We start from the raw sequence: 24,790 nt of genomic DNA on the forward strand, positions 1-24,790 counted from the left end.
AACAGATGCTTTTTTTTTTTCCTTTTCTTGGGTAAGATTCAAAATTCATGTTATGCATCTTGGAATGCTGGTACAAGAAGTGTGCTATTACACTTGATATTAATGTTGCTCTAAGGTTGCTATTGAAATTAATGAAAACATTCGTGCTGACTTAAATGGATGTTTTTATACAGTAATTGGAGAGAAGTGATTTGATACATCACTAATGAGAAGGCAAACAAAATGCTTTTGGCAACACATTGTTAGGGCTAAACTCTAAGCCACTGCTGGAAGAAAGAACTTAATAAACATTTGAAGGGTATTCTACTGTGGTTTGAATCTTGCATCAGCTGTCCTCAATATAATTATATATTAGGCAGCATATTTTCTCAAATTCTAAAATAGCAGTTGGAATGAGAGAAAAAAAAAATTACATGCATACTAGCAGATGACAGAAATTTATTTCTATATTTATATTATCAGAAATGTTAATAGAGAACACATTGATTTTGTCCTGTACTTATGCTTACACGCATGTTGTTAATAACAACTGACCTGTCTTCTGGCTCTGATTCCTTGCACAGCAGAATGTGCCTAAATTTTTTGTTAGATATTTAAAATTATCCTTTGGTTTTGTGTAGCATTAAACAACTTTTATTATTGGTTGTAAACTTTGTTAAAATGATAACAAGTTAAATGTCTTGTTTGTTTTTTTTAAAGAGGAGTATAACTTCTTTAATAGTCCATTTTCACCTCAACAGAACACTGAGGGTTGTGTCACTGGTAGAAAAATAATTCATATAGTTGCAAGAACATGTTTTCTGGAATCAGAAATTACCAATATATGTTCCAGAGCTGAAGTCTGTGTATGTTATGATGCCTAGGGTCATTTTCCCAAGAATTTAGATGGCCTAAATAATTTACTGGTTTTTTTTTTTTGATAATAGATTTATAATATGGGAAGAAGTATGCTAAAAAAATATTATAATCTTTCTGCTTCAGCTACCAAGGCAGTTTCTAATATAGAAGGTAGATTTTAATGTAGAAAAAAAAATTGCTTAGATCAAAATCCAGTGCAAGATCCAAGTGATCCAAATGGAAGAGTTCCTGGACTCCTCGTGCCAGAGTTCTAATTTACAAATACTGCAGGTAACATCACCTGAGTCCAGTTTTCTTGTGCAACATTGTATTCTTTCCACAACTCAGTATCTATGTCCAAAAATGTCCATCCAAAGACTTGGATTCCCTCTCCGTTCCTCAAGCTGGAAGTTGTCTGCATTTACATAATCCACAGACGTTTAACATTATTAATCCAAAAGGAGAAACTCATCCCAATATTTTGGAGGGAAAAAGACATCCTAAGCTTCCTAAACTCCCTGTAGGAATCTGTGTGGCCAATCTTTGGCCTCCTCCACCAGTGAGGAGGAAAATGCCATATGAGAAGGAGCAGAGGGAACTTTAAATATGGGTAATCTGCTGTTAGTTCCATGAATGTCACATTTCCTACAAAGAAAATCTTTATTGTTGTGTAGGTGATGAGGTTTTTTGGTTGTGTTGAGTGTTTTTAGGGAGAGGAGGACTGGGGATTTTTGTTGTTTTGTTTTGTTTTTTTTCAACACTTAGTGATTTACAAGCCTTTAAAAGTTTAAATTTCAAATGTACGTAATAGAATTTAATGTGTAGTTGCTTTGCATTTCCTGAAAGGATAGGGAAACAGTTGCCACATGAGATTATGGTGTGCTTGTTCTAAATTGCTAAGAACTTTTCTTCTAATAATGTTCAGAAAATACAATCCATTAATTTTTCATCTGAAAGGTTATTATAGTTTTATGAGGAGAATAAGGAAGTAAACTGGCTTCCTTCTAAAATTTCCAACTTTCTCCTGCCACACATTGTTTTCCTTTTTTGATTCCATTTCCTGTGCTGTAAATGAAAGAAACATCATCGGAACCAGAAAGCTTAAACTGGAGGAAAATCCATTACATAATTCAGCCTGACTTTCCAATTTTTGCAGGTTATAAAACACCACTTGTTCATTCGTGGGTTGTGCTTGGTTCTCTTTGACAAATGCATAATGTGTGCATCGATACATAATATAATTCAGAGTCATAGCTAGCTTTCATTGGAAGCCATGCAGGTGGTTTTGAAGAAGTTACTCATCACAGAAGAGTTTCAATACTTCCAGCCCTGATGAACCTTATTTTCTAAGACTGTATAGAAAATAAAAATGGTCAGAATATGACTAAATTTGGATAACAGAGTAGCTGGTTCATGGTTATGAACAGAATTTCAACTGCCCTTTAGTATGACGTTTTTTCACAAACCTGACAAACTTTAGAAAAAACATAGAAAACAACCAAATCCAGACCAAACAAAAAACAAACAAACAAAAAAAAACACCCCAAAAACCCCACCACTAAATCCCCAAACACCCAACCTTGTAAGTGCAAACTACATTCTCTTTTACTTCATTGCTGCATTTACTAATCCTGTAGAGCATTATGTGAATTCTCAAGTTTGCATGTTTGTAGAACTGAAATGTTGGAGGGATATTTGGGATGTGAGCCCAGATTCTGGAACTTTTTTATTACTATGGTCAAGAAAGAAATACATTTAATGTAGTGGGGATATTGTGCTACAAGCCAAAGCTTGGTGGATTTTTGCCATGGCATTATTGGAATGCCATCTGAAGGGGTACAAGACTGGAATATATAATGTTCCTCTCTGAAACCTGATTCTCAGCTCTTTGGCTGCTATCCAATAGACAGCTCTTGTCCCAGCAAAAATTACACATTTGGCATTTTTCAAGACAGCTCCCTGACTCATTACTGCAAGGAAGAACCCACTTTTGCTTAATACATTCAGGGAAAGTGGTATCTTCAGAACTGATGTTTAGAAACAAGAACATCAAGAAGACTGTCCCCGGGGTTTAAGGTGCCTCTTGCAGTGCTCAGCCCCTTGAGTGCAGATCCCAGGTGGTGGTGGTGGTGCTCAATGACAAGTTCTCCTACAGAACTCATCCCAAAGCTAAGTAAGCTACTTGCCAATATTTATCAAAGATTATTGGAGCAATGATTGTGCCTGAATGTTATTAAAACTTACAGAGCGATTTTCCCTGTAGCTTCACTGATGTCTGTACTTGTATCTCAGTGCTGTGACTTAACCTGCTTGTGAATTAATCTCCCTGGGCAAATCTCAGATACTGACATTTCTCTTTCCCTTGTCTTTTTCCTGTCACACACACACATCCACAGACACTTGCTTGTGACACCTACAGAGGTACAGCTGTGACAGCCTCCTCCAGGCCCTGTGCACCACTTCTGACATGTCCAGCCTGGGGCAGTGCTCACACTCTCTCTTGGAATAGAATATTTGGGAATGGACAGAGGAAACTTGGCTTGTCAACAACTTTGCCACTGTGGGAACTTGCATTAGAGCAGTTTTAAGCCATTATTTAGTCCAGCTTGGCTAGGTCTGCTCTTCACCTTCTCTGTACTCCATGAGAGAAGTGAAACATCTAAGGAACTGGGGAATCTAGGCCATGGTTTGCAAAAGGTACATTAAGGGATGAAATTCATTAGTAATAAGAAGCTGGTTTTCCGCACAATGTGACCATGAATCAGCCCTGTGAAAATACTGCCCTACTTCTTTAAAATAAGCATGGAAAAAATTTGGAAGTTCTGTCAGAAAAGGGAACTCTTCAGTGAACACAATTTTGATGTGCTGGGTAAGCTATTTAATAACTAGCTTAAAAACTTACCTGACTTGTATGCAGCATACTCCGGCAGTGCTGATCCTTTCCTCCATTATTAGCTTTATACTCATCAGATTTCAGGCTTATTGCTCTGCAGTGGTCCTTGTATGACAGAGAGATCTCAAAGGCAGCTGTGGGGCTTGGTTTTGGTCACCTTTCTGATGTAAACAAGTCACTTGCTGTTTCCAGGATTACAGAACACTGGCATGCACCCTTCCTGCAGGCTTTCTGCTCAGCCCATCTCTGGGCTCTGCACCTTTCCCCACGGTTTATCCTCACGGTACAAAGCCAGTTGCTTTCAAGCAGCTTTCCACCCTTGTCCCATAGAGCTGTGCAGCAGGGCTGGCATTAGTGTACCTAAGACAGCTGGAACAGGAATCCTTCCTACCTCTAGTCAAATCATGCACATTGAAGAAAACACATGGGATAAAATCCCTCAAGCTGTTCTGGCTCCCTGATATTGTCTCTGATATTGTTGGTTTAGCTCTGAGATTGGCCTTTGTTATCCTCATGTAAAGTAATTGCACTTGCTTACAGTAAAACCCCACATCTGGTTAAGTATAACTAAAGTGAGGGATTTTAAGTTGGCAGTTTAATGTACTCTGGTAAAGTGTTTCACTTTAGAAATCTTGCTGTTGGCCTTATCCAAACATACTGAATGCTTTGGAAAAGCTCCTGGATTTACCAGTAATTAGGATGAATTTGAAAGAATTCCCTTTGGAACCAACGATTGGCCTTGCACATACTGAGAAGTGTGAAAGTGATGCAGATACTTAATCACATAATGTGCTCTTTGACCTCCCGTTTCAGACACTAACACGTGTTTTCTTGTTGCTGTTTAAAGGTCAAATGGCTGGCGATCACACACGACTGGAATTCCACAACATAGAAACAGGAATAATAACAGAACGGCGCTACCTGTCTTCTGTGCCTTCTAATTTTATTGGGCATCTACAGAGTCTCACATTTAATGGCATGGCATACATTGACTTATGTAAAAATGGAGACATCGATTATTGTGAGCTAAATGCAAGATTCGGGTTCAGGAACATCATAGCAGACCCCGTAACCTTTAAAACAAAAGCAAGTTATGTTGCACTGGCCACGCTACAAGCGTACACATCTATGCACCTTTTTTTCCAGTTCAAAACCACCTCCCTGGATGGATTGATACTTTTTAACAGTGGCGATGGAAATGATTTCATTGTGGTTGAATTAGTAAAAGGGTATGTATGGATTAGCGTAATGACAAAACCAGTCCATTCGAAATGTGTGTACAGGAGGAATACACAGGAAAGTTTAGGGTGCAAACCTTTCTTTTTCTGACTGGTAGATGTGATCGATAAATGTTTCTTCATGTTGAACTTCATGTGCTTTATTGTGACTCTTTCTTTCAGATGAAGCTAGATGCCTGAAATGTATGAAAGTAAATAATAGGTATAACTTCTCTCGTGTTTACCACAAAGAAGTGCTAGTTTGTAGCCTCCCTCTTGTTCTCTCTCTCTACGTATGTATGCATGTCTCGGTACATGGAGTGCTCGTTGATTTCCAGAAACTTGGGACTGCACCTCAACTCATCCAAACGAGCGGCAATTTCTCGGAATGACAGTTGCTTCCCCATCTGGCATTCATTGTTGTCTGCTGGTTTGGCCAGCTCTGCTGACGAGTACAAGCAAATAGAAAGTATTAGACATATTAATTATTGCCCCCCTTGCTATGTAAAGAAAAAGGAAACTTTTCCAATTTTTTCTCTTTTCCCAGGTATTTACACTATGTGTTTGACTTGGGAAACGGTGCCAACCTCATCAAGGGAAGTTCTAATAAACCTCTGAACGACAACCAGTGGCATAATGTCATGATATCAAGGGATACCAACAACCTACACACTGTAAAGATTGACACTAAAATCACAACACAGAGCACAGCAGGAGCCAGAAATTTAGATCTCAAAAGTAAGTACAGTTATTCTTATATTATCTACAGTGAAGGCCATTACAGAATAATAAACAGAATAAATCATGGATGTAAAGTACGATATAATTTTGTAAGTTTGTATGAAACCTTTTATTTTATAATAATCAATATGATCACAAGAGATTACATCACCTTAACCTTGCCAGTTTAACAATGTCAGCTTAATAGCATTTCTGCACAGGTAGGTACAACTTTACACATGTGACAATCCCTTGGGAAAAAAACCCAAAAAAGCAGGAAATTATAATAACACAAAGTAGCCCATACAACCCAAAATATAGTTGAGGGACTAAAGGAGGCAAACAATGTAACAAGCCTGACTTTTACATGAACATAAGTTATATAAGTAACATACTCATCTAAATATGTATTGTAATTTCGATTGCAGGTGTGATGAACTTTGTTTTACAGCACTAAACATACATGTTCTAAGTCCAGCTGGATTCTTAAGATCCATTTTTTATAAACATATGTATATTTTAAAATAAGCGATAGCAATGAGTCCTACAGATAGGTTTCAGAAAAACTAATTTGCATCTGAAGAAAATACCTTTTTGAAAGGATGTATAGGTATACTTTTAAAATAATGACTACCTAATCAGGCATAAGAATATATGCTCTGGTCATGTGGAAAAGTAGTGTGTTTTTTACCATTCTTTAAAAAGGCTCTTGGCAGGAAAACTGAAATTTCATAACAGTCAAAGAAATATGATATTTCAAAAGCCAGGATGTTCAAAGTAGATATTAATATTCCATCAAGAGCTTATTCCTTGCTGGATTTTCTTTTAACTGCCTTTGAGTCACAGATAATGAGCTGACCTTGGTAATTATGCTGGATTTTGTGATATTTCACATGTTTGCCTCACTTGAAAGTGCTATTAAGATTGTACTGTGAAAACAGTATCATGATATGTCATAGTCTTCAATAAGATATTCTTTTATTTTAAAACCTAAAGCTTTTTGGATGGCTCACACTCCATTCCTAAAGTAGCATTTGAAATTTACGCCATGTTAATTCTTGGGTTTGCATTCTTTCAAGCATCATCGATTTTTTATTGAAACAGTAATATTTCAACATTGTTTTTGATGCTATAGAAAAAGCACCCAGCTTGTTCCTTGACATTTTTAAGATGGCAAATAGCACTTATGCATATGTGTATGTCTTTAATGTGTTTGGCTCTTTTCCTAGTACTTAAATCAGGCATGGGTAAGGAAAAACAAAACAAAACAAAACAAAAAACAACAATCCGGTTGCGAGCTGATAATTAACACAGCCATTTTATTCGACACATTTTTCAAAGACAAATGGGTGTTCGGTGTGTCTCCCTGTTTGGGGAGATGGGATGAGGTTCTCTCCATGTGCTGGCTGAAGGCACTAGAGAGCGCTGTGATCTCACCGAACTGCCCGAGGAACGGAGGCTCAGCAGCGAGGACAGCCCGAAAAATCCAACATCCCTTTGTGTGCGGCGCTTTGGAAATGCTACTTTCGCCTTACGCTTTTGAAGTAAAACTGAATCCATAGCTGCCGCGTTTTCTAACCTTGAATTCCTCTGGGGGAACGGGGGAAAAAATAAAAATCAAGGAAATGAGGAGCACGAAAAAAAAACAACCAAAAAACATACTGAGATTTGAAGCGAGTAAGGTGAATTGTGTTAGATGATTTTCTGTAATTCACCACCCAGGGGATGTGGATAGTGAAAGAATAACAAGCCTGTGTTCAGTGCAGGAATATATAGCAAGCACCTCTCTAAAACTGGTCTAGCATACACAAGACCTCAACCTCTGTCTTCTCATATTAATATGCCTCATTTTATTTTATTGTTTAAAATGTATTATACTACACTTTGCTCAGTCAGCTTCCCTTAAATATGGCACCATATATATCTTGAGAATTTTGGTTGGATTTGGGAAGGGGATTCAAGCTTGATACTTTTTAGCCAGCAGGCTATAAGGGAGAAAAATTTTCCTTTCATTATTGTTTTTCCTTCATTTGTGTTTAGCAGAAATGATCTACCATCGTTGCTTTTTTTTCTATTTTACATCTGTGTTTCTTGCAATGACGTGTTTCTGTTGTGCTATAAGCACTTCATATACTTTCCTGATATAAATAGTTACAGTCCTGTGCTTTCTTAGCCTTAGCAACAAAGCAAATGCAAAATCCCACTTCCTGCTACTTGTATCAATAGTTCTGCTTAACCAGTTATCATTAGGTAAAATATGTGTGCAGATAGTATGAAACCTGCAGCCATTCTGAGTAATTGTTGAGTTATCAGACTTCTGATTTTGAAATTCAAGCTGATCCTAGAAAAAGAAATCTACTATATGTGGGTTTTTGCAAATACACAGTGAATTCAGTGAGAAGATAAGACACAGATTGTGTTGTTGAGCCTGCACAGCATGGAAGTTGTCTGGGAGAACAGGCAGCTGCCATAAAAGTATGAGAGAGAATTTCCAATATATGTTTCCTTTTGGGTGTGGGATTTGGCTATATAACACAGAAAGTTCATTATCACACACGTTGGTTCCCTGCATAACCTCTGGTACAATTTCAGCAGCTACCTGTGGAAACACGTATATTATATCCTGCAGCCTAATTATTGCTGTAATTACATGGGTAAATTATAAATTGGAGACAAATAAATGAGTGAAAATAATTCTGTGTTTGGATTCCAAGAACTGTGTTATTTTTCCTTGCAGAGAAAATTAGCAAAGTGTGCTGAGGTGCAGTTCTAGCAGATAACCCGAAAAGATAAATTACTCTGAATAGCAAAAGCAGTGCTATTCAAGCCTGCCAACACAGTAACACAGCAAATTTCCTTTCATGTATTTCATGAGAAGACTCCCTGTCCTGATCTCAGGATGGCTCAGATGCTTGGCATGGCTGCAACTCTTTCAAGGCCTGAAAGAGTTGGGTGGAGGGGAATTCTTGCTTGTTGTACTTGATGCTGTGCTCTGATGTTCTGAGGGGTCTGAGTAGCCTCAAAGGGCACAGAGAAACAAGAGAAAATGGAATTTGACTTCTTTGATGGAGTGACTGTATTATTGGACAAGGGAAAGATTACAGATGTCATTTATCTGGACTTCTGTAAAGCCTTTGACACCACAGCAAAGACCAAAGCCTGTGGTCACCTACAGCATCCTTTTCCCCAACCTAGAGGGAGCTGGATTAAATGAATGGATTTTTAAATGGATAAGAAAGTGGTTGGACACTTGCATCCAGTGGTGGTCAACAACTCAAAGTCCTGATGAACATCACTGACAAGTGGTATCTCTCAGGGGTCTCTGTTGGTACCAGTGTTATTAAATTTAATACCTTCAATGACATAAACAGAGGGATTGAGTTCACCCTCAGCAGATTTGCTGATGGCAGCAAGCTGAGTGGTGTGGTTGACACACCTGAGGACAGGATGTCATCCAGAGGGACCTGGACAAGTGGAGAAGTGGACCTATTTTGCTCTCATGAGGTTTAATAAGACCAAGAGCAGGAGGTGCTGCACCTGGGATGGGGCAACCCCCAGTGTCAACATAGGCTGGAGGATGAAGAGATGGAGAGCAGCCCTGCCCCAAAGAACTTGAGGTTGCTGGTGGGTGAGAGGCTGGGCATGAGCTGTCCATGTGTGCTGGGAGCCCAGAGAGCCAAATGTGTCCTGGGCTGCAGCAGGAGCACCGTGGGCAGCAGGGGAGGGAGGGGATTCTGCCCTTCTGCTCTGTCCCACTCAGACCCCACCTGGAATAATGCATCCAGAGCTGGGCTCCCGGCACACAGAGGACAAGGACCCTTGGCACCAGTGCAGAGGAGAACACCAAGATGATCTGAGAGACTGGACACCTTTCCTAAGAGAAAAGGCTGAGAGGGTTGGGATTGTTCAGTCTGGAAAGGAGAAGGCTTTGGGCCTACCAAATTTTGGCTTCCAGTTCCTTAAGGAAGCCTGGAAGAAAGATGGACAGCGACTTTTTGCAAGCATCTGTAGTGACAGGGTAAGGGGGAGTGGCTTCAGAGTGAAAGAGTAGATTTAGGTTAGATATTGGGAAGAAACTCTTTCCTGTGAGGGTGTTAAGGTACTGGCACAGGTTGCCCAGAGCAGTTGTGAGTGCCCCATCCCCAGAAGTGTTTAAGGCCAGGCTCAATGGGCCTCTGAGCAACCTTGTCTAGTGAAAAGTGTCCCTGCCCATTGCAAAGGGGTTGGAACTGAATAATCTTTAATGTCCCTTCCAACACAAACCATTTGTGATCCTTGTTCCTTTCTGTTGCCAAAGAAATGTTGTCTTCCTTTCTCAGACTGTGATTTTTGCCATGTTTATAATGTCTCTTCCTTCTCCACATTTTTTTCTCTGTGGTATGGGAAAGTGTAGTTCTGTGAGAAGTTATTTTATTTTATAAGTACTTGAAGATGCATGATCTGCTTCCGAGGAGGAGGACATCCTCAAGCACACTTTATATCCACTTACCTACTAGGGTTTAATCTTCCTCTTGCTTCTCTCCTACACATATAGGCAGTATTTTAATCCCCAAAGCTTTCACACAGTTTTTTAAACAGCAGGCATAAAAAAAATCTGCAAAAATCCAATCATAATTCTCTTGGAATACCCATCAGAAAATTAAAATATTTTAGCATTTTAATAGTTTATAAATTGAAATGAGAAGTTGAGATATTGTACTGTTACCAAACGAGAAGGTAAAGACTGCTGCAGTTATTTTAGACTGAACAATAAGTGGTTATAAACTTTTATATGAGTTGGTAGTTTCTTTACTTCAGTATCCAATACAATTTTAAATTTTCCAGGTCACAAGATATATTCACAGATATGCTGCCTCCTCTGAGGTGATCTGCAGTCATCTTAATCTTGATATTGGACTAACTATATAGTTTTTAGAAGGAAATCACCATTCTGGAAAAAAAAAAAATCCTACACAGCTCAACATTTATGGGTTAACTTTTGCTGTCTGTGCATCATTTCATATGTCAAGACCGGCTTTTTTGAACTGACATTCATTATTTCAACTTGTCTCACTGTCATCATCTTTCATATGGCCTTCCTAAATGTCACTCTTAGAGCCATTGTAAGTCATATGTTAGTCCTGTGCTGATATATCACAGCATCCTCAAAAAATGCTTTTCATATTAGAGCACACATCAGAATCAGCCTACTTGGATTAAATAACCTGGCTAGATCTCTTGTTGTCTGTTTTATTTCTCTATCTCTTCACTGGCCCCTGGTTTCCTTTATTCTTTTGAGATAGGGCTGCTGCTTCTATCTATGTTTGTTTTTTTGTTTGCTGTTTTGTCCAATACTGTGAAAACAGACTGGACTGAAGGACCTGAAAGAAAAGTAGTTATATTAATTTCTGGTATCACCTCAGTGGTTTTACAAATACACCAAATTATAGCTCTTCAATGTGCATAAATATTTGCTTGGCAATTAATTCATCCTTGTAAACTTTGAATTCAATTAACTAAATTATCAATAGATCCACTAGCCTGGCATATTCATTGATGATTTGTAATAGTCCCTTAATCTATTGATATTTCATTTCCCTGTCAAAGTTGGTTATTCATGCTGAGCTAAATTATTCTTGATCATAACAAGGAATTCCTATTTCAGCAGTGGAAATTGAAATTGTTTCAATTTCATGTAATAATTCTCTCTGTTGTTTTATACTGAGGCAGTTATTATTGTTGCCTCATTGTATGATTTTTCTCTACATTGCAAGGTCTCCATCAACAGCAGTAATCCTTTAGATTTTTATTACTAGAGAAACAAAGTTTTAAGAAGCATGGAAACATTGTACAAATGACTAAGTATTAATGCTTAAAATTCTCAAATAATCATGCTTGAGCTAAATGCAATGACCTTGCCAGTGGGCTGTGAATTCTTCATGCAGAAATAATGTTCTGTTCCAAATACAGAGTTCCAGATACTGTCAACAGCAAATAGATCTTCCCAGTGTGACCTATTGGAGTAGACAATGGCAAATGCAGCTGTTGTCTTCCTGATAGCATAGAAAAGCAAACTCTGTACAGAGTTAAAAACAAGGGTCTTGAAACAGAGAACTCTTCTTTGGAACTTCCTATGTAACAAAGTTCTAGGAGCAGATAACAACAGGCCATTGGACAACCTTATCTAATGATTGAAGTCCTTTATCCTCCTTTTTTGGCATTTTTTACATGTGCTTTCAAAAAGCAATGTTGTCTACCAGGCTGTAAAAATAATTGTGATAGTACTAAACCTTCAGAAATTGTATCCAAATTGCCAAAATTATAAGATGGGGTAAAAAATTGAAAATGTATTTCAGTAGTTCTAGATTAAATAGAGATATTCTAGAGCTTGCACTGTGAAGTCAACAACAATGCAATAATCTGTAAGATCAGTACGTGGTGAGAAGGGTTTTTGTTTTCTGCCTGTTCTCCCCTGGTCTTCTGTCTTTTGTACATATATAACTGGATAGATTTGCCTTCATTCCTACAGATGTTTGACATGCAGGTTATTACTGCTGGTAATTGTGGAATTTCATTCAAGCCTTTCTGGAACACCAAGTAAAAGTTGTTAAGAATAATACAGAAAGCATAGATGCTCTTAAAACTTACCAAAACCTCTGTATATTTAGTTTAAATATGCATCCACTGCATCCTAGCCCCCCCATAGATACACAGAGTGAAGAAGCACATCCTAAATTTGCTTTAAAATGTGCTGCTGTGAACCCTCATTAACCCTGGTATTTCAACTGAGCCGTCCTTTTTACAAAAGGGCAGCTTAGTGGAATATCCTCAGAGTCTGAATGTGATTGTCTTGATGAAATGTAATATCATATAAAAATTACTTTCTGCAAGCCTACATTCAAAATGAGACCGTTTAGCATCTCAGCTGTTTGGTAGCTTTCTGTGGAGCACTAGCCAAAGGAAGAGTTTTCTAGATGATCTCTGAGGTCTAGTAGGTCTGTTGGAAAGAGGAATTCCTCACTATTTTGAAAGTAAGCTCTGCTAAGAGCATGTGCTGGGTGATAAAACAGAGAGTGAAAAAATTATAGCAGGAGGAAAGGAGATGTGAATATACTGTGCCATGCAAATGCCAGCTTGGTTAGATTTGGCTATTTCTGAGGTGTATACAATCTCCAGAAGTGGTTAGAACAGGAAAGAGATGAAGGACATCTGATGTGCTTGAATGCCTCACCTCTCCACCACAGCCATCCCCCTCATACAGAGTAATTGGCCTAGCATTGATTATGTGGGAGATGGATTGCCACGCACATTTATATGGCAATTAGATTTTATCATTTACCATTTAACATGCATCACCAACTTTCCTCACAGTCTATTGCACAAGCAGACTGCTTTGGTTTTACATCTGTTTAATCTTTTTCAATGCCAGTGCTCTCCATCTAGTCTTTAGCTGGGGTAGAAACAAGCAGAGAGAAACAGAGCAGCTGGGAATCTGAGGATTTTTGTTGTCAGGAAAACATTAAATGTTTTCTTGTAACTGTTTCTTGTGAGGAAAAAAAAGCGTTTTTTGAGAACAAAATTGATGGGGAAATGATAGATTTTAACCTGAAGAAATCTTCAGATGTGAGCACTTACTTTTTGAATATCTCCTTTTGTCTATCCAATTCTTATCTCCTGAGGATGTTGTTGTGTTGTTTCTGTTTCTCACAATCCAGTGCTTCCTATGACACAGCTTTACCTGCCTGTGAAACACAGGCACATTTGTGTAATCCTTAAGGAGCACTAAACTGAGTCAAAAATTGTAATAAAAATGAAATCTGAGCACCAAGAGGTGCATACAGAAGTGGACAGCACATCCAGTAGAGCATAAGGAAAAGTTTCTTGGCAGAAGAATATTTGTGGAAGTGAGGAAAGTCTTCAGTGTAGTTATGTGTACTGTGATGGAATCAGGAGATTGGAGGTGGAGCAGCACATGTACCTCCACTGTGGATTGCCATGGAAATTGGTGGCAAGTGAAAACTGTAAGATGCTGCACCCATCAACTGTAAATTTCTTCTGGTACCTCTTAATTCTCCTTGTCTTTTTTTTTGTTTTGTTTTGTTTTTTTCTGTCAGTGTGCACTACGGGGCAATGCTACAATGAAATTGTAAAACAGAACAGTCAAGTATCACTCAAGGGAAGAAATATCTTCAAAGTTTAATTCTCTTGACAAATAACTACAAAATGTACTATGTGCCAATAAGGGTGCCTGAAGAAAAGCCACAATGTCAGCATTTCAGTGCTGATGATTTCTTTTCTTTTTATTTTTTTTTTTTCCTGATACATTTAATGGGGTATTCAGGCAAGATACTGAAAGCAGTGCAGAATTGGGGTGAAAAGATCAGTTTCTATATTCCTTCCCAAAAGAGTGACTTGCTAACCTAGAAATTGTTTAATTTTTTTTTTTTCTTTTTATTTGCTTGTAACCATTTTTGCCTTGCTTGGTTATCAGTATAGGGAATGTGAAAGATGTAAGCCACCACCAGTCACATCATCAAACAGCCTCTTGCCTGAAATATTTCAAAGGACAGATAATTCAACAGAGCCTGGACAAGTAAACTAGCCACCCTTTCCCTCCTTAGGTGACAGAGGGTCTAAAAGTGATAGAATTCATCATTCCAGTAGGAAAAAAATTTTTGAAAATACTATTTTTCTTTAAAAAAAAAAAAATCACATCAAAAACAAAAAGACATCAACCACAAATCAATACTGAAGCTACAGAATGGATCTCTGAAGTGAGTAAGTGGACATAAAACACTGAGTTTACATTTTCATGTCTTCCCTCAAGTGCCCTTCCTTGCAAGTGGTAGACGAAATTCAGTCATGATTTGCTCTAGCACCAAGCAGGCCTGTGAATGCACAGCAAAGTGCATATTCTCTGCTGCAAAGGGGGTTTGAAAAGCCATATGCTGGAGCGTATGTGCTGCAGAAGCTGTGTGGATGCAGCATTTAAGCCTTTGTCAACCGTTCTTCAGTTTATTAATGGGATATGATCACAGTGGGCTTCTTGGTTTATGAAAAAAAAAGAGCAATTATGTCTCATCAATGTTTTTTTTAAAGGACCAAACATTTTTTTTTATATGGAACAAAGAGCAAATGTTTAACTCAGGGTTGATGAAGATGAGGAGATACTCTAGAATGACCACTCATCCACTATTCAGGCCCAGTTCCTTTTCTAGAACGTGTGCTGAAATTTGAAAGAAAAATCTCCACTGTGCTCTGCCTATTGCACGATGTACAAAAGGTGGGTGAATTTGTACACTGGGGAGATGAGAAGGTTGTCAAGGCCAAGTAGGCTCCCATATTTCAGTGAACATCAAAGACACCTGAATGCCTACCTGAAAATTTTCATTTGACACAACAGCCCTTGACACGCAACCAGGACGGTGGCTGTTCTTTCAGTCAGTGCATATTCAGCTTGTGTAGAGAAACTGCTTTCACCATTCAGTTGCCTTAAAAATACCATGAGTTGGGATTGTGTGGGTTGTCTTAGGATGAGTTCCACCACGTATTTTGTAGTGCAATTGTTAAGATCCTACTAAGCGATTTCTATTGATCTGGTAACAGCAGCTCATCTGTTTTAGGAGGGACTGGAATAAAGTGAACACTTTTTTGTTTCGAGATTAGACTTTCCCCATGGCATTTCTCAGTCTTTGCAGTCCTCTTTTGTCTTTGCCTGCCTGAGGGAAGAAGCTGTTTTATGCTTGATCATTTTGAAATAGCATATTTGGGGAAAAGTGTGCCTGACACCTTGGCTTCGCCACAGCCAGATGTTCCTTTGTATTTGCATGTGTCATATAAAGGAATTGTGGAGATGCCTGCTGTGTTTTCAGAATCCACCAGGGTATGCCAGGGCTATCCATCTTGTTCCTGGGGAGTATCACCTCTCTAGTACACCACAGAAACAGTCTCATTCCTTGCCATGGTAGTGATTTAGTACAATGTGACGTTAGAAACATGACAAAGCAACTTCCAAAATGAAAGAGAAATTAGGAGAATAGCAAAAAGTACTTTTAAAACCCACAGCACAACAAGAGATTGGGGGAGAGAATGTCTGCTCCTGGAGAGAATGATGGATTTGAAGATGCTTTTGTTCAGGCATATAAAAATATTCCAGAGATATTGTTTTTATGGATTATGAAAAAAGTCAAGCCACAAGTCCTTCCAGTTTTGTATTTCCTCCTCATTTTTATTTTTTTTTCAGTCATACATGGAACCATATTTGAATTAATTGTTTTCATTTCTTGTCAGCAAAGGTGTTCAATAAATAAACACTAGATATGTACAAAAAGCACACAGATTTAGGAGAATAAAGAACTAAATATACCCTGGCTAAACTAATTCCCTGATGTCACAAATCTCCTGTACCAAACTGCTGCTGGTTTGGTTAAGGGGTCCAGGTGCACCAGTCACACATGAGCAGTATTCTTATGTTGTTACCATCACAAACACATGGAAAACAATTCCCTCTCTACTTATGTTTGAAGACAATGGTAGCTGTTAAATGAAGTTAATAGTTTCTGCCCACCAGCATATATCATGTAAGAATTCTCAGGGATGGATAAAAGGAGAAAAGTCTATTGAAGGGACCTGTCAGCAATGTCACTAGCACCAGATAATAACTTTTAATGGCTTCTGTTAGTCAGAAAATAGAACAGCATCTTCAATCTTTGTTTTACATTTCTTTGGCTTAGCATTTGCAAAGTTCGTATTTTGAAGAAAGGCAGAGGCTTGGGATAAAAAAAGATGAGCTATTACAGGAGGACTTGGCATTTGTTTTACCAACAGTTGTGTGTGACTCACTGTTGTGTGGTGTTCTGTGTGCTTTTGCATAAGTGTGATTCCAATAATGAATACATTGAGAACTTGGGTTAATTTATTAGCTAGCATTTTTTTTCTGTGTTAAATTTACTTGTTAATAAAGCACAGATCAGCTCTAAGTCAGAAAAGAGATAAAGAGGTGTAAATGGGAAAGATCATTGGAATAACTGAGGATCTGCAGTACCTGGAAAAGGTGCAGATTAAACCCACTAAAATCTCTTTATTTTATGGCATAACTGAGCAGTACCATCATTGCCATGAGCAGGTCTAGCTCTGAAAGTGCAGCTTTCCAGCTGATTCCTCTGGCCTGCCATGAACTTGCCAGTGAGAACATGCCTGCAGCACACTTCTTTTTTTTTTTTTTTCCTCAGAAAAACAAAAACAAAGGGAAGAAAAAATCCCCCCACTTCAAGAAAAAACAAACAAACAAAAATCTGTGCACTGACCCTTAATACAAGAAAGAAGAGAGATGTGAGATCTGCTCTCAAATAAACGGCTTTATTTGAAGCTTTTCCAGTGATCAGAAGGCAATCTTGGATCACTTTATTACCTCACCTATTTCTTTACTACCTCCAACTTAGACCATGACAATTGACATTTATTTTATGTAAATTGGATATTTTCCTTTATAAAGTAAAAAAAAAAAAAAAAAAATCAGGATTACTATGAGAAAAAAAGACACATTTTTAGGAATACATTTAAAAATCAAACTTAGAAGAGAACGTGTTCAAGGAAGGCAACAGCAGAGCTTTAATTCCAGAAACTATGGTTACACATTTCATGGGTAGCAGTGCATCATTAGTGTTGCATTGAGGCTCCAGCCAGTTTACACGGTGTCATAGTCTTGTACTATTGATCTGATGAAGTGTGGTACCATACTTCATGAAATAACTTGCATGTAATTCTCACCTGTAAGTAAACAGGCAGCTACACAACAAGGGATTTGCTCTGTAAAATTTCCAGCAATGAAGCTGTACTTACATAAGAAGTGAGAAAGAGAAAACCTGGGAATTTCTATTGCACTATTTTGATTCCCCTGATCTCTTTTAGTGGGAACAGGGACAATTTTTATCTTTTCTGAATCTCTGCCATTACGTATTTGAGATAAAATTTAATTAACTAGATTTTCTGCAATCCTGTCTTGTCTGAAAGTCTAGTGGATTGAGTTTTGCTGGAAATTACTTCTTCATTGAGATGAACATGGAAGTAACATGTGATTAACTGAAATAAAGTATCAATGCAAAAATTTTGTGATGGCAGGAAAAATTACCAAGTGAAAAATATTAACAAACTTTAAAACAAAAAGAAAAATCTGAATTTTTAATCCAGAGTTTATCCCTTAGCAAAATTTTGTGTCTGAGATAAAGTGCTTTTCATGCCAGCAGCGGCAAACTCAAAGATAATATTAAACATTTGATATTAAATATGGGACAATTAACTCATAGTCATAAAAATACTTTTATATACTTTATAAAAGGTGAAGTATAACAGGATGGCTACTGAATACATAAGATGTGTATTTGTGTATTAGGTGTGCATTACATGCACGTTTGATTTTTAAAAGCAGAACTCAGTTGTTTTGAACATCAACAAAATTGAAATATTACTCAAAACATGTTTTTGTAAAAATTTTATCTTTAATAGTATAAAATGAGCAGGCCAATTTTCAACACTTAAAGTACTGTAAGTAAACTGTAGGGATGCAGCTTATTTAGACTCAATATATTGCACTTCACTGCATATGATACCTAATTGGCAATATTCCAGTGTATATTTTCAGGAGCAAATATTCTGAGTTCCAGCTTACATGTTGGCACACTGACCTGGGCTTCTGCTAGCCATCCATCATAACTGGCAGCTACTGCATGACTGTATATAGCAATCTCAATAGGTTTGAGAGATGGATATCAGCAATTAGCAGGGGATCAGTCTGAAAGGTTGTGGTTTTAAAGATGTTACTAATCACAGAATAAAAAATGTTGCTTGGACAGTATATTTTTAAAAGAGGTTACACATGTCTTCAAGATCAAGTTTAATTTTTTTATCACAGAAGTGATTTTCTTAATACTATTCTCTGGAATGGTTTTCCTCTTTTAAGTCTATTGGGATCAGTTGAGATGAATTATCTCTCTGTTCCGAGCTGGCAGTGACTGAAGGCACAAAGCTTCAGGAAACCTGGAAAAGTTTTGCTTTCTAGATGTTCTGCCTGAGAAAAAGATGGAGAACCTTTATTGTGACACAAGTGTTTTAACTTTGTTTTCAGTACAGCAGATTGAAAAACTCAGGAATCTTTCTGCTGTGAATGACTTAGATCCCCTTTGTGGGACCAGATAGATCACCATATTTTAATCTGTTACATTTAATCTCATGCTTTACATTGATGAGATTTACATTGTACCTCAGAGCTCTAGAGGAAAGCAAGATCTTTTTTTCCAAATTATCTACAAAGAATGGATAAAGCTTGAGGTGTCTTAGTGTATGATGCTACAAAGGTGGCTAAGACTTTTGGTTGGTTTGCTTATAAATTCTATGTGTTAATAAGCATTTTCCTAAGCATGTTCTGTTCTCTCTATTTCACTAATTCCAATGCAGTTGAATTTTAGGAATGACATGTCGTAACTAAAGGTTTTTCTCAGTCTTACAGACATTTATTTGTTTCAGGCTATTTCCTTGCAGGTAAACTGCTAACCATTACAAACTTCACTAAATTGCAGTCCCTTTCAAACAAGAAATAAGCCAGGAGAACCAGTAAAAGGTGTATTTGTGATTTACACCAATCAGAGGGAGATTAAAACTAGCCACATGGGGTAGTGGCAATAGTACATTTTGAGTTCTGTCCTTGTAAAACCTACAAAACTCAGCAAACTCATAGGAAACCAACAATTTTGCATTTGAGCTGATGCAGAAACACTCTGATGTTTCTGGTCTTGTGGCCTAGGCTCCAAAATCAGCCAGACTGGTTGCTCAGGAAAGCACAATGCAGATTAGGATCTATATCCAGATAAACTGCTGAAAATTTGTGCTAGCAAAAAAATACATCATCAAGGAGGATTTAATGTCTAAACAGAGACTGTGCTGTGCCTGCTTCCCTTCTCTGGCCAAGCAGCAGCCAGGTTCTATTCTGCAGCATGTCCTCAGCAGCAGGTATGGAAAGCACCTGCTTAAACCTGCAGCCTGACACTTGAGGCACACTTAGAAAGCTTCTTCTGGTTATGTTGGATTGAAAGGTGACTGTTCTGTCTGCCAGACACACCCAACATGTGAAAGAAATGTAGAGCTTGAATTGTTTTAAAACAGAAAAGCATCCTCCCCTTGGTGCTGAAGAGGAAAGTTATAGTTATGTCCTTTCACAGTAAGTCTGTCACAGAGCTAGGAATGACTTGAAGAGAGAAAAGCACTGGTTTTCAGTCCAAGTAACTTGCCAGAGGTTCATCAGAGCAAGCTGTTTGTTATAGGTGTCTGTCATTAGAATAATTTCAGCAACGAAATTCCATTCTTTTGTTTTGCTCAGTGTTCACATTGCTGTTTTAAAGATATCTAAATCCCCTTGCTCCCACATGAGTTTCAGTGGGGATATTTGATCATTTTGCTGACTAAAAATGGTATCTTTAAATTTTTCCTTTCGTGTATCTTTCAATGTTTTATTTCATGGTGTACTTCTGAATGGATAATTCTGGATACAGGGCTTCGGGTGGCTCTTAGTGCTTCACTTACTGCTTTTCATCTCACTGTGCTGTGTCCATCACTGGCATGGTCTGTGGTCAGCTTCCCTGAATATTGAACAATTATATGAACAAATTGTATAACAATTATCTGAACAATCATATTGAACAAAAAGATGAACAGCTGTGTTAGTGCTAGATGAGTTTCTAGGTGGGGGTTCTGTGATTTGATCCTCTTCTCCAAAATAGATGCATGTTTCCTGTCAGCTGGCATGTGGAAAGCATGCCCAAGTACTTCTAAGTAAGCAGCCACACAAATTTGAAGTCTACATTTACATTTGAAAAAACACAGTCCTTCCATGCCGTAGTTATCATACACGTTATCAGTGTTTGTTTTCTTCTACATTTATTTTGAAGAATACTTTCTGGACATATCTGTCATTCAGCACAGAAAGGCCAGAAGATCAAGTGGGTCAAAGGTTCTGCTGGTTCTTTTTTGTATCTAATATTTCTTTCTCCTCAACAGGTGATTTGTATATTGGAGGAGTGGCCAAAGAAATGTTTAAATCCTTGCCCAAACTGGTGCACGCAAAGGAGGGATTCCAGGGCTGCCTTGCATCAGTTGACTTGAACGGACGGCTCCCTGATCTCATCTCAGATGCTCTCTTCTGCAATGGACAAATAGAAAGAGGATGTGAAGGTATTAAATATGCTTGTTTTGTTGGTTGCTGGGAGTTTGGTTTTTTGGATTTTTTTTTTTAAATTTTTTTTTAATATATAAATACATACATATATATATATCATGGTGAAAGTGCTGTGCCAATCCTGTAAGGGTTTTTTTGATATTTACACTCCATACATCAAGAGACTATATTTTACCTGCTTCTAATTGATCTTGCTTGACCCTTTCTTACATAAAGGCTGTGGTTTTTAGCATTATGGAGACAGGCATGTGCCTGCCCTAAAGCACAGAGATTGATCTGAGAACATGAGTTAACTTCAGAATGTTAAATGTAGGTTGCTTCTCCAGTGGCAAATTTTTTTTGCATGTGTTTTGTTTACTTCTGATGTATTTTAATTAATGATAACAACAATAACAATTGACTTCAATTAAGCTCTTTATATCTTCATAACTCTCAGGCATTAGTTAATGCTGAGACAGTAGCTAAGTAATTCCAATTTTAAAACAAACATTTTGAGTTGGTTATTTCAAGGCTAATTTATGAAACTTTTTAATACCAATCTTCTATCTTCTATATTTTTGCTCAGCCCTTAGATTAGTATTGACATGAACCTTTCTATCTGAAATCAGTAACAGACAAATATGTTTTATCTCACAATTTTGTGTCTTTATTGACTCGTCTGGAATACCATGAAATTTAAGTGAGGACAGAATTAGAAGAAGTGTATTTCTAATTCAGGGGTGTCAATCTCTAGCTATTTTTCCAACTGTCATTTGATCCCACGTTATTTTTACTATGGTTTATGGAATAATTTGAATATATTTTCTGTCCCTGCATATCTAAGTTATTCACATAATTCTGGATTTTGTGTTTATGTTCAATTTTATGTGTTTTCCCTTCTCTCAAGTGCCATTCTTCTCTGGACAGAAAAATGTGTAAATGACATTATAAAATCTATTTCGAGTTGGAATCTTAATGATTTTGATATCAAATTTGTTAAGTATGCAAATTGACATTGTAAAAATCCAAGGAGAGCTGGAGGTTCCTCAAGTTTCACAAGAAAAATCTTCCTGGTGGATAAAGTCTCCCTCCTCTTTTGTTGTGCCTACAGTACATTTAGATAGGTGGAACATTTTTGTTCTTTACCTGCTACTTTTAGTTAGCAATATAAGTTCTATTGTTAGTACATAGAAACAGACACTAAAGCTACAGGAAAATATAAGATGGGGAATTTTGCACATTTCTTTCAGGAGTGCAAAAATATGTATTAGATTGCCACTGAGTTTAGAAAATTAGATTCTGCTTTCTGAATGGTTTAAGCAATTCTATCCCTGCACCATCCCTTCAGAGAGTCAAAGTATGCCTTAATTCCATTATGCATTTCATAGCTTCTTTTGAAATTATGTAATTTCCTAAATGAATTTTCTGTACTTCAAAGAAATATTGCCACAGGCCTGGTGTGTGAGTTCACCTTTTAATCCACTGGCATAACTCAGCTATCTGTGGATTTAATAAAGCTACCAACAATTTACTAAAGGCCATAAAGCCATTGTCCTTTTTGGTAGACAGTTTTTTCCAATGCCAAAATCGCCTGACATAACAAACTAATCAAACCAGATGTGCTTCCTGGCTCCCAGAGAAGTGCCTCCTCAAAAGTCTTCTGCCTGCAAAAGGAAATTGCTAACAACATGGAACAAAATATCCCCTACCACCCTTTCTGTTTAACCTTGCCAGTTATCTCTTCCATCTCACTTGTTTACTTCAAGTCCTCATGTCTGACCTGTCTGTCAGTCTCTTGTTTGCAGACCATTGAATCAGATTTCCTAAAAAGTGTTCTGCCACCTAAAAGATGATTTAGGTCACTTGTGAATTTCGGTGTCTCCCAGAGAACCCTTGCATGCCTCAAGCTGCTCCCACCTCTGCTGCTGTGTCCAGCACAGGACCAGCTCCATCCTTACAGAGCTGAGAGTTCCACACCAATCTCACCCTGAAATGGGATGGGTAAGCCCTGGAGATCTCCTGGGACATCAGGTCCAAAGAGCTCAGGGCACAGCAGCAGAAGTAATTTCAGAAGTGTTAGTCACCACCACTCTCAATCCCAAAGACAGCTGATATATGTCCAGTGTTAAGACATCAGGCTCTGGAAAATCTGTCCTGAGAAGTGAGGCACTTGGATTTATTGTTTCCCAGATTTATGGAATTGAATTCCCCAACTTTCAGGTACATATTAAGGAAAAGAAAACAAACAAACAAACTCTTTTTCTCTCTTCTGTCAAACTTTGAAGCCATAATGTACTTCTAATTAATTCTGTTAGATATTGTACTTAAAATATCTATATTTCTCAATAATTTGACGGTCATAAGTGCATTAAACATTTTTAGCATGGGATTGCTGTGGCAAGTTGGAAGGTTTGCATTTTGAAGTTTCAGCCACAGGCAGAAAGATATCTCTATCATTGAACATGAAACATAATTTACACTTTGCTGAATCCACCTTGTTGACAAATTTTCAGTGACTAGAACAGATAGAAACTAATGGCTAGAAAGATAAACATGTTAACTAGCTCTTTGAATTGTTAATGACAAACCCTAAAGCCAGGTTGTGTCAACACTGTTTTCCTCTAGTCAAATCAATTGTATTTCATTTTTCCACTTAAAGTATGACACATAGTTTTTATATAGTTATAAGAAAAATGCACTGTGTGTACATGTGCCTATAAAATTAGTGTATTATATGAACTATATGAAAAATATCACAGTATTAACATAATGAAGATTCTTGGTGGTAAAAGAAGAAATTTGTTTTTAGAATATATTGTGAAACATCCATGTGTCAGTTTATAATGCTTATTGTGATATATATTGCATGCAAGCCCTCACATAGGACAAATGTAAAGGAGATCACAAAGTCAGTCAATTAAAAAGTCTGCAGTGAAGACAGAATAAATTAGAATATTTAAAAAATTTAATATAAAAAAAAAGAAAAAGTGCTAGAGAAGGGTGTATCACAGTTTTTTTACTAACTACCTTAGTTCTTCAAAATATATAAATATATATAGAAAAAGATGAACTTGTTATGTTAAATATAGTATTTACCACCATTAAACAGTTGTCTTCTGTTCTTTGGGGAAAAATAATCCTACTTTTGCTAAAAGAAATGCTTATATGCAACTAGTCTTGATGGTAATTTTAGAATGACTAATATAGATAAGCCAAGAGTGCTAAGAATCAATTTAATACAAAGAAAGATACCTCACTTTTTTAGCAAGATTTTATCTGTATTTTTTTCTAACTTATGTGTTTTCATATGCACTTCCTAATGTGCCTACAGGGTCCTGCAGTTTATGTACTTTCAAGTCCTTGTGACTTTCGCTCTACTTTTGCAAAGATGAGGAAATTCAACATTGCATAACTAAAGTGTAAATAAATCCATGAATATATAACATTTAAACACCTACAGATATTTTCACTTCAGCTTTGTAAAGTTTCTGAGTAGCAGAATCTGGTGAGAAAAATTGTGTCTTGTCAGCTACAGGATTCTGTCATTATAATCCTCTGTTCGAGACAGGGTGATGTAATGCCCAAATGTTTAAACTTCTGGGCTTAGAACTCCAAAGAAAAGGAAACCACTATCTAATATCTGCCTGCTGCAGTCAGCTATAGGTGATGGTGGTACTATTATTATTATTATTATTATTATTATTATTATTATTATTATTATTATTATTATTATTACTACTACTACTACTACTAATTATCCCAACAGGAGAAAATAGAAAAAATAATAATTTTGCCAAGAAAGTACTGTACCCTGCCCTCCCTCTCAGTGACTTTGGTAACTGTTCAGGCCCTGCTTCAGAGATTGAGCTGTGCCTCATTTAAAAGAAGAGGCTGTTGAACTGACTTAAATTATATTGATATAGAATTTTTTAAAAGTCT

General features: G+C 37.3%; 1 protein-coding gene across 29 annotated transcripts in view; it reads left to right on the top strand.

Moving 5' to 3' along the window:
• NRXN1 (neurexin 1) overlaps nt 1–24,790 on the top strand; it is a 670,738-nt gene that overhangs the window by 309,707 nt on the left and 336,241 nt on the right. For all 29 annotated transcript variants that reach the window (XM_015621249.2, XM_015621250.2, XM_015621265.2 and 26 more), the window contains 3 exons: nt 4,578–4,959; nt 5,495–5,685; nt 20,695–20,868. In XM_015621249.2, coding sequence (XP_015476735.1) covers nt 4,578–4,959; nt 5,495–5,685; nt 20,695–20,868 — 747 coding nt within the window. The remainder of the gene's footprint in view (nt 1–4,577; nt 4,960–5,494; nt 5,686–20,694; nt 20,869–24,790) is intronic.

This window comes from Parus major, chromosome 3 (assembly GCF_001522545.3).
Source record: "Parus major isolate Abel chromosome 3, Parus_major1.1, whole genome shotgun sequence".
Taxonomy (NCBI): Eukaryota; Metazoa; Chordata; class Aves; order Passeriformes; family Paridae; genus Parus; species Parus major.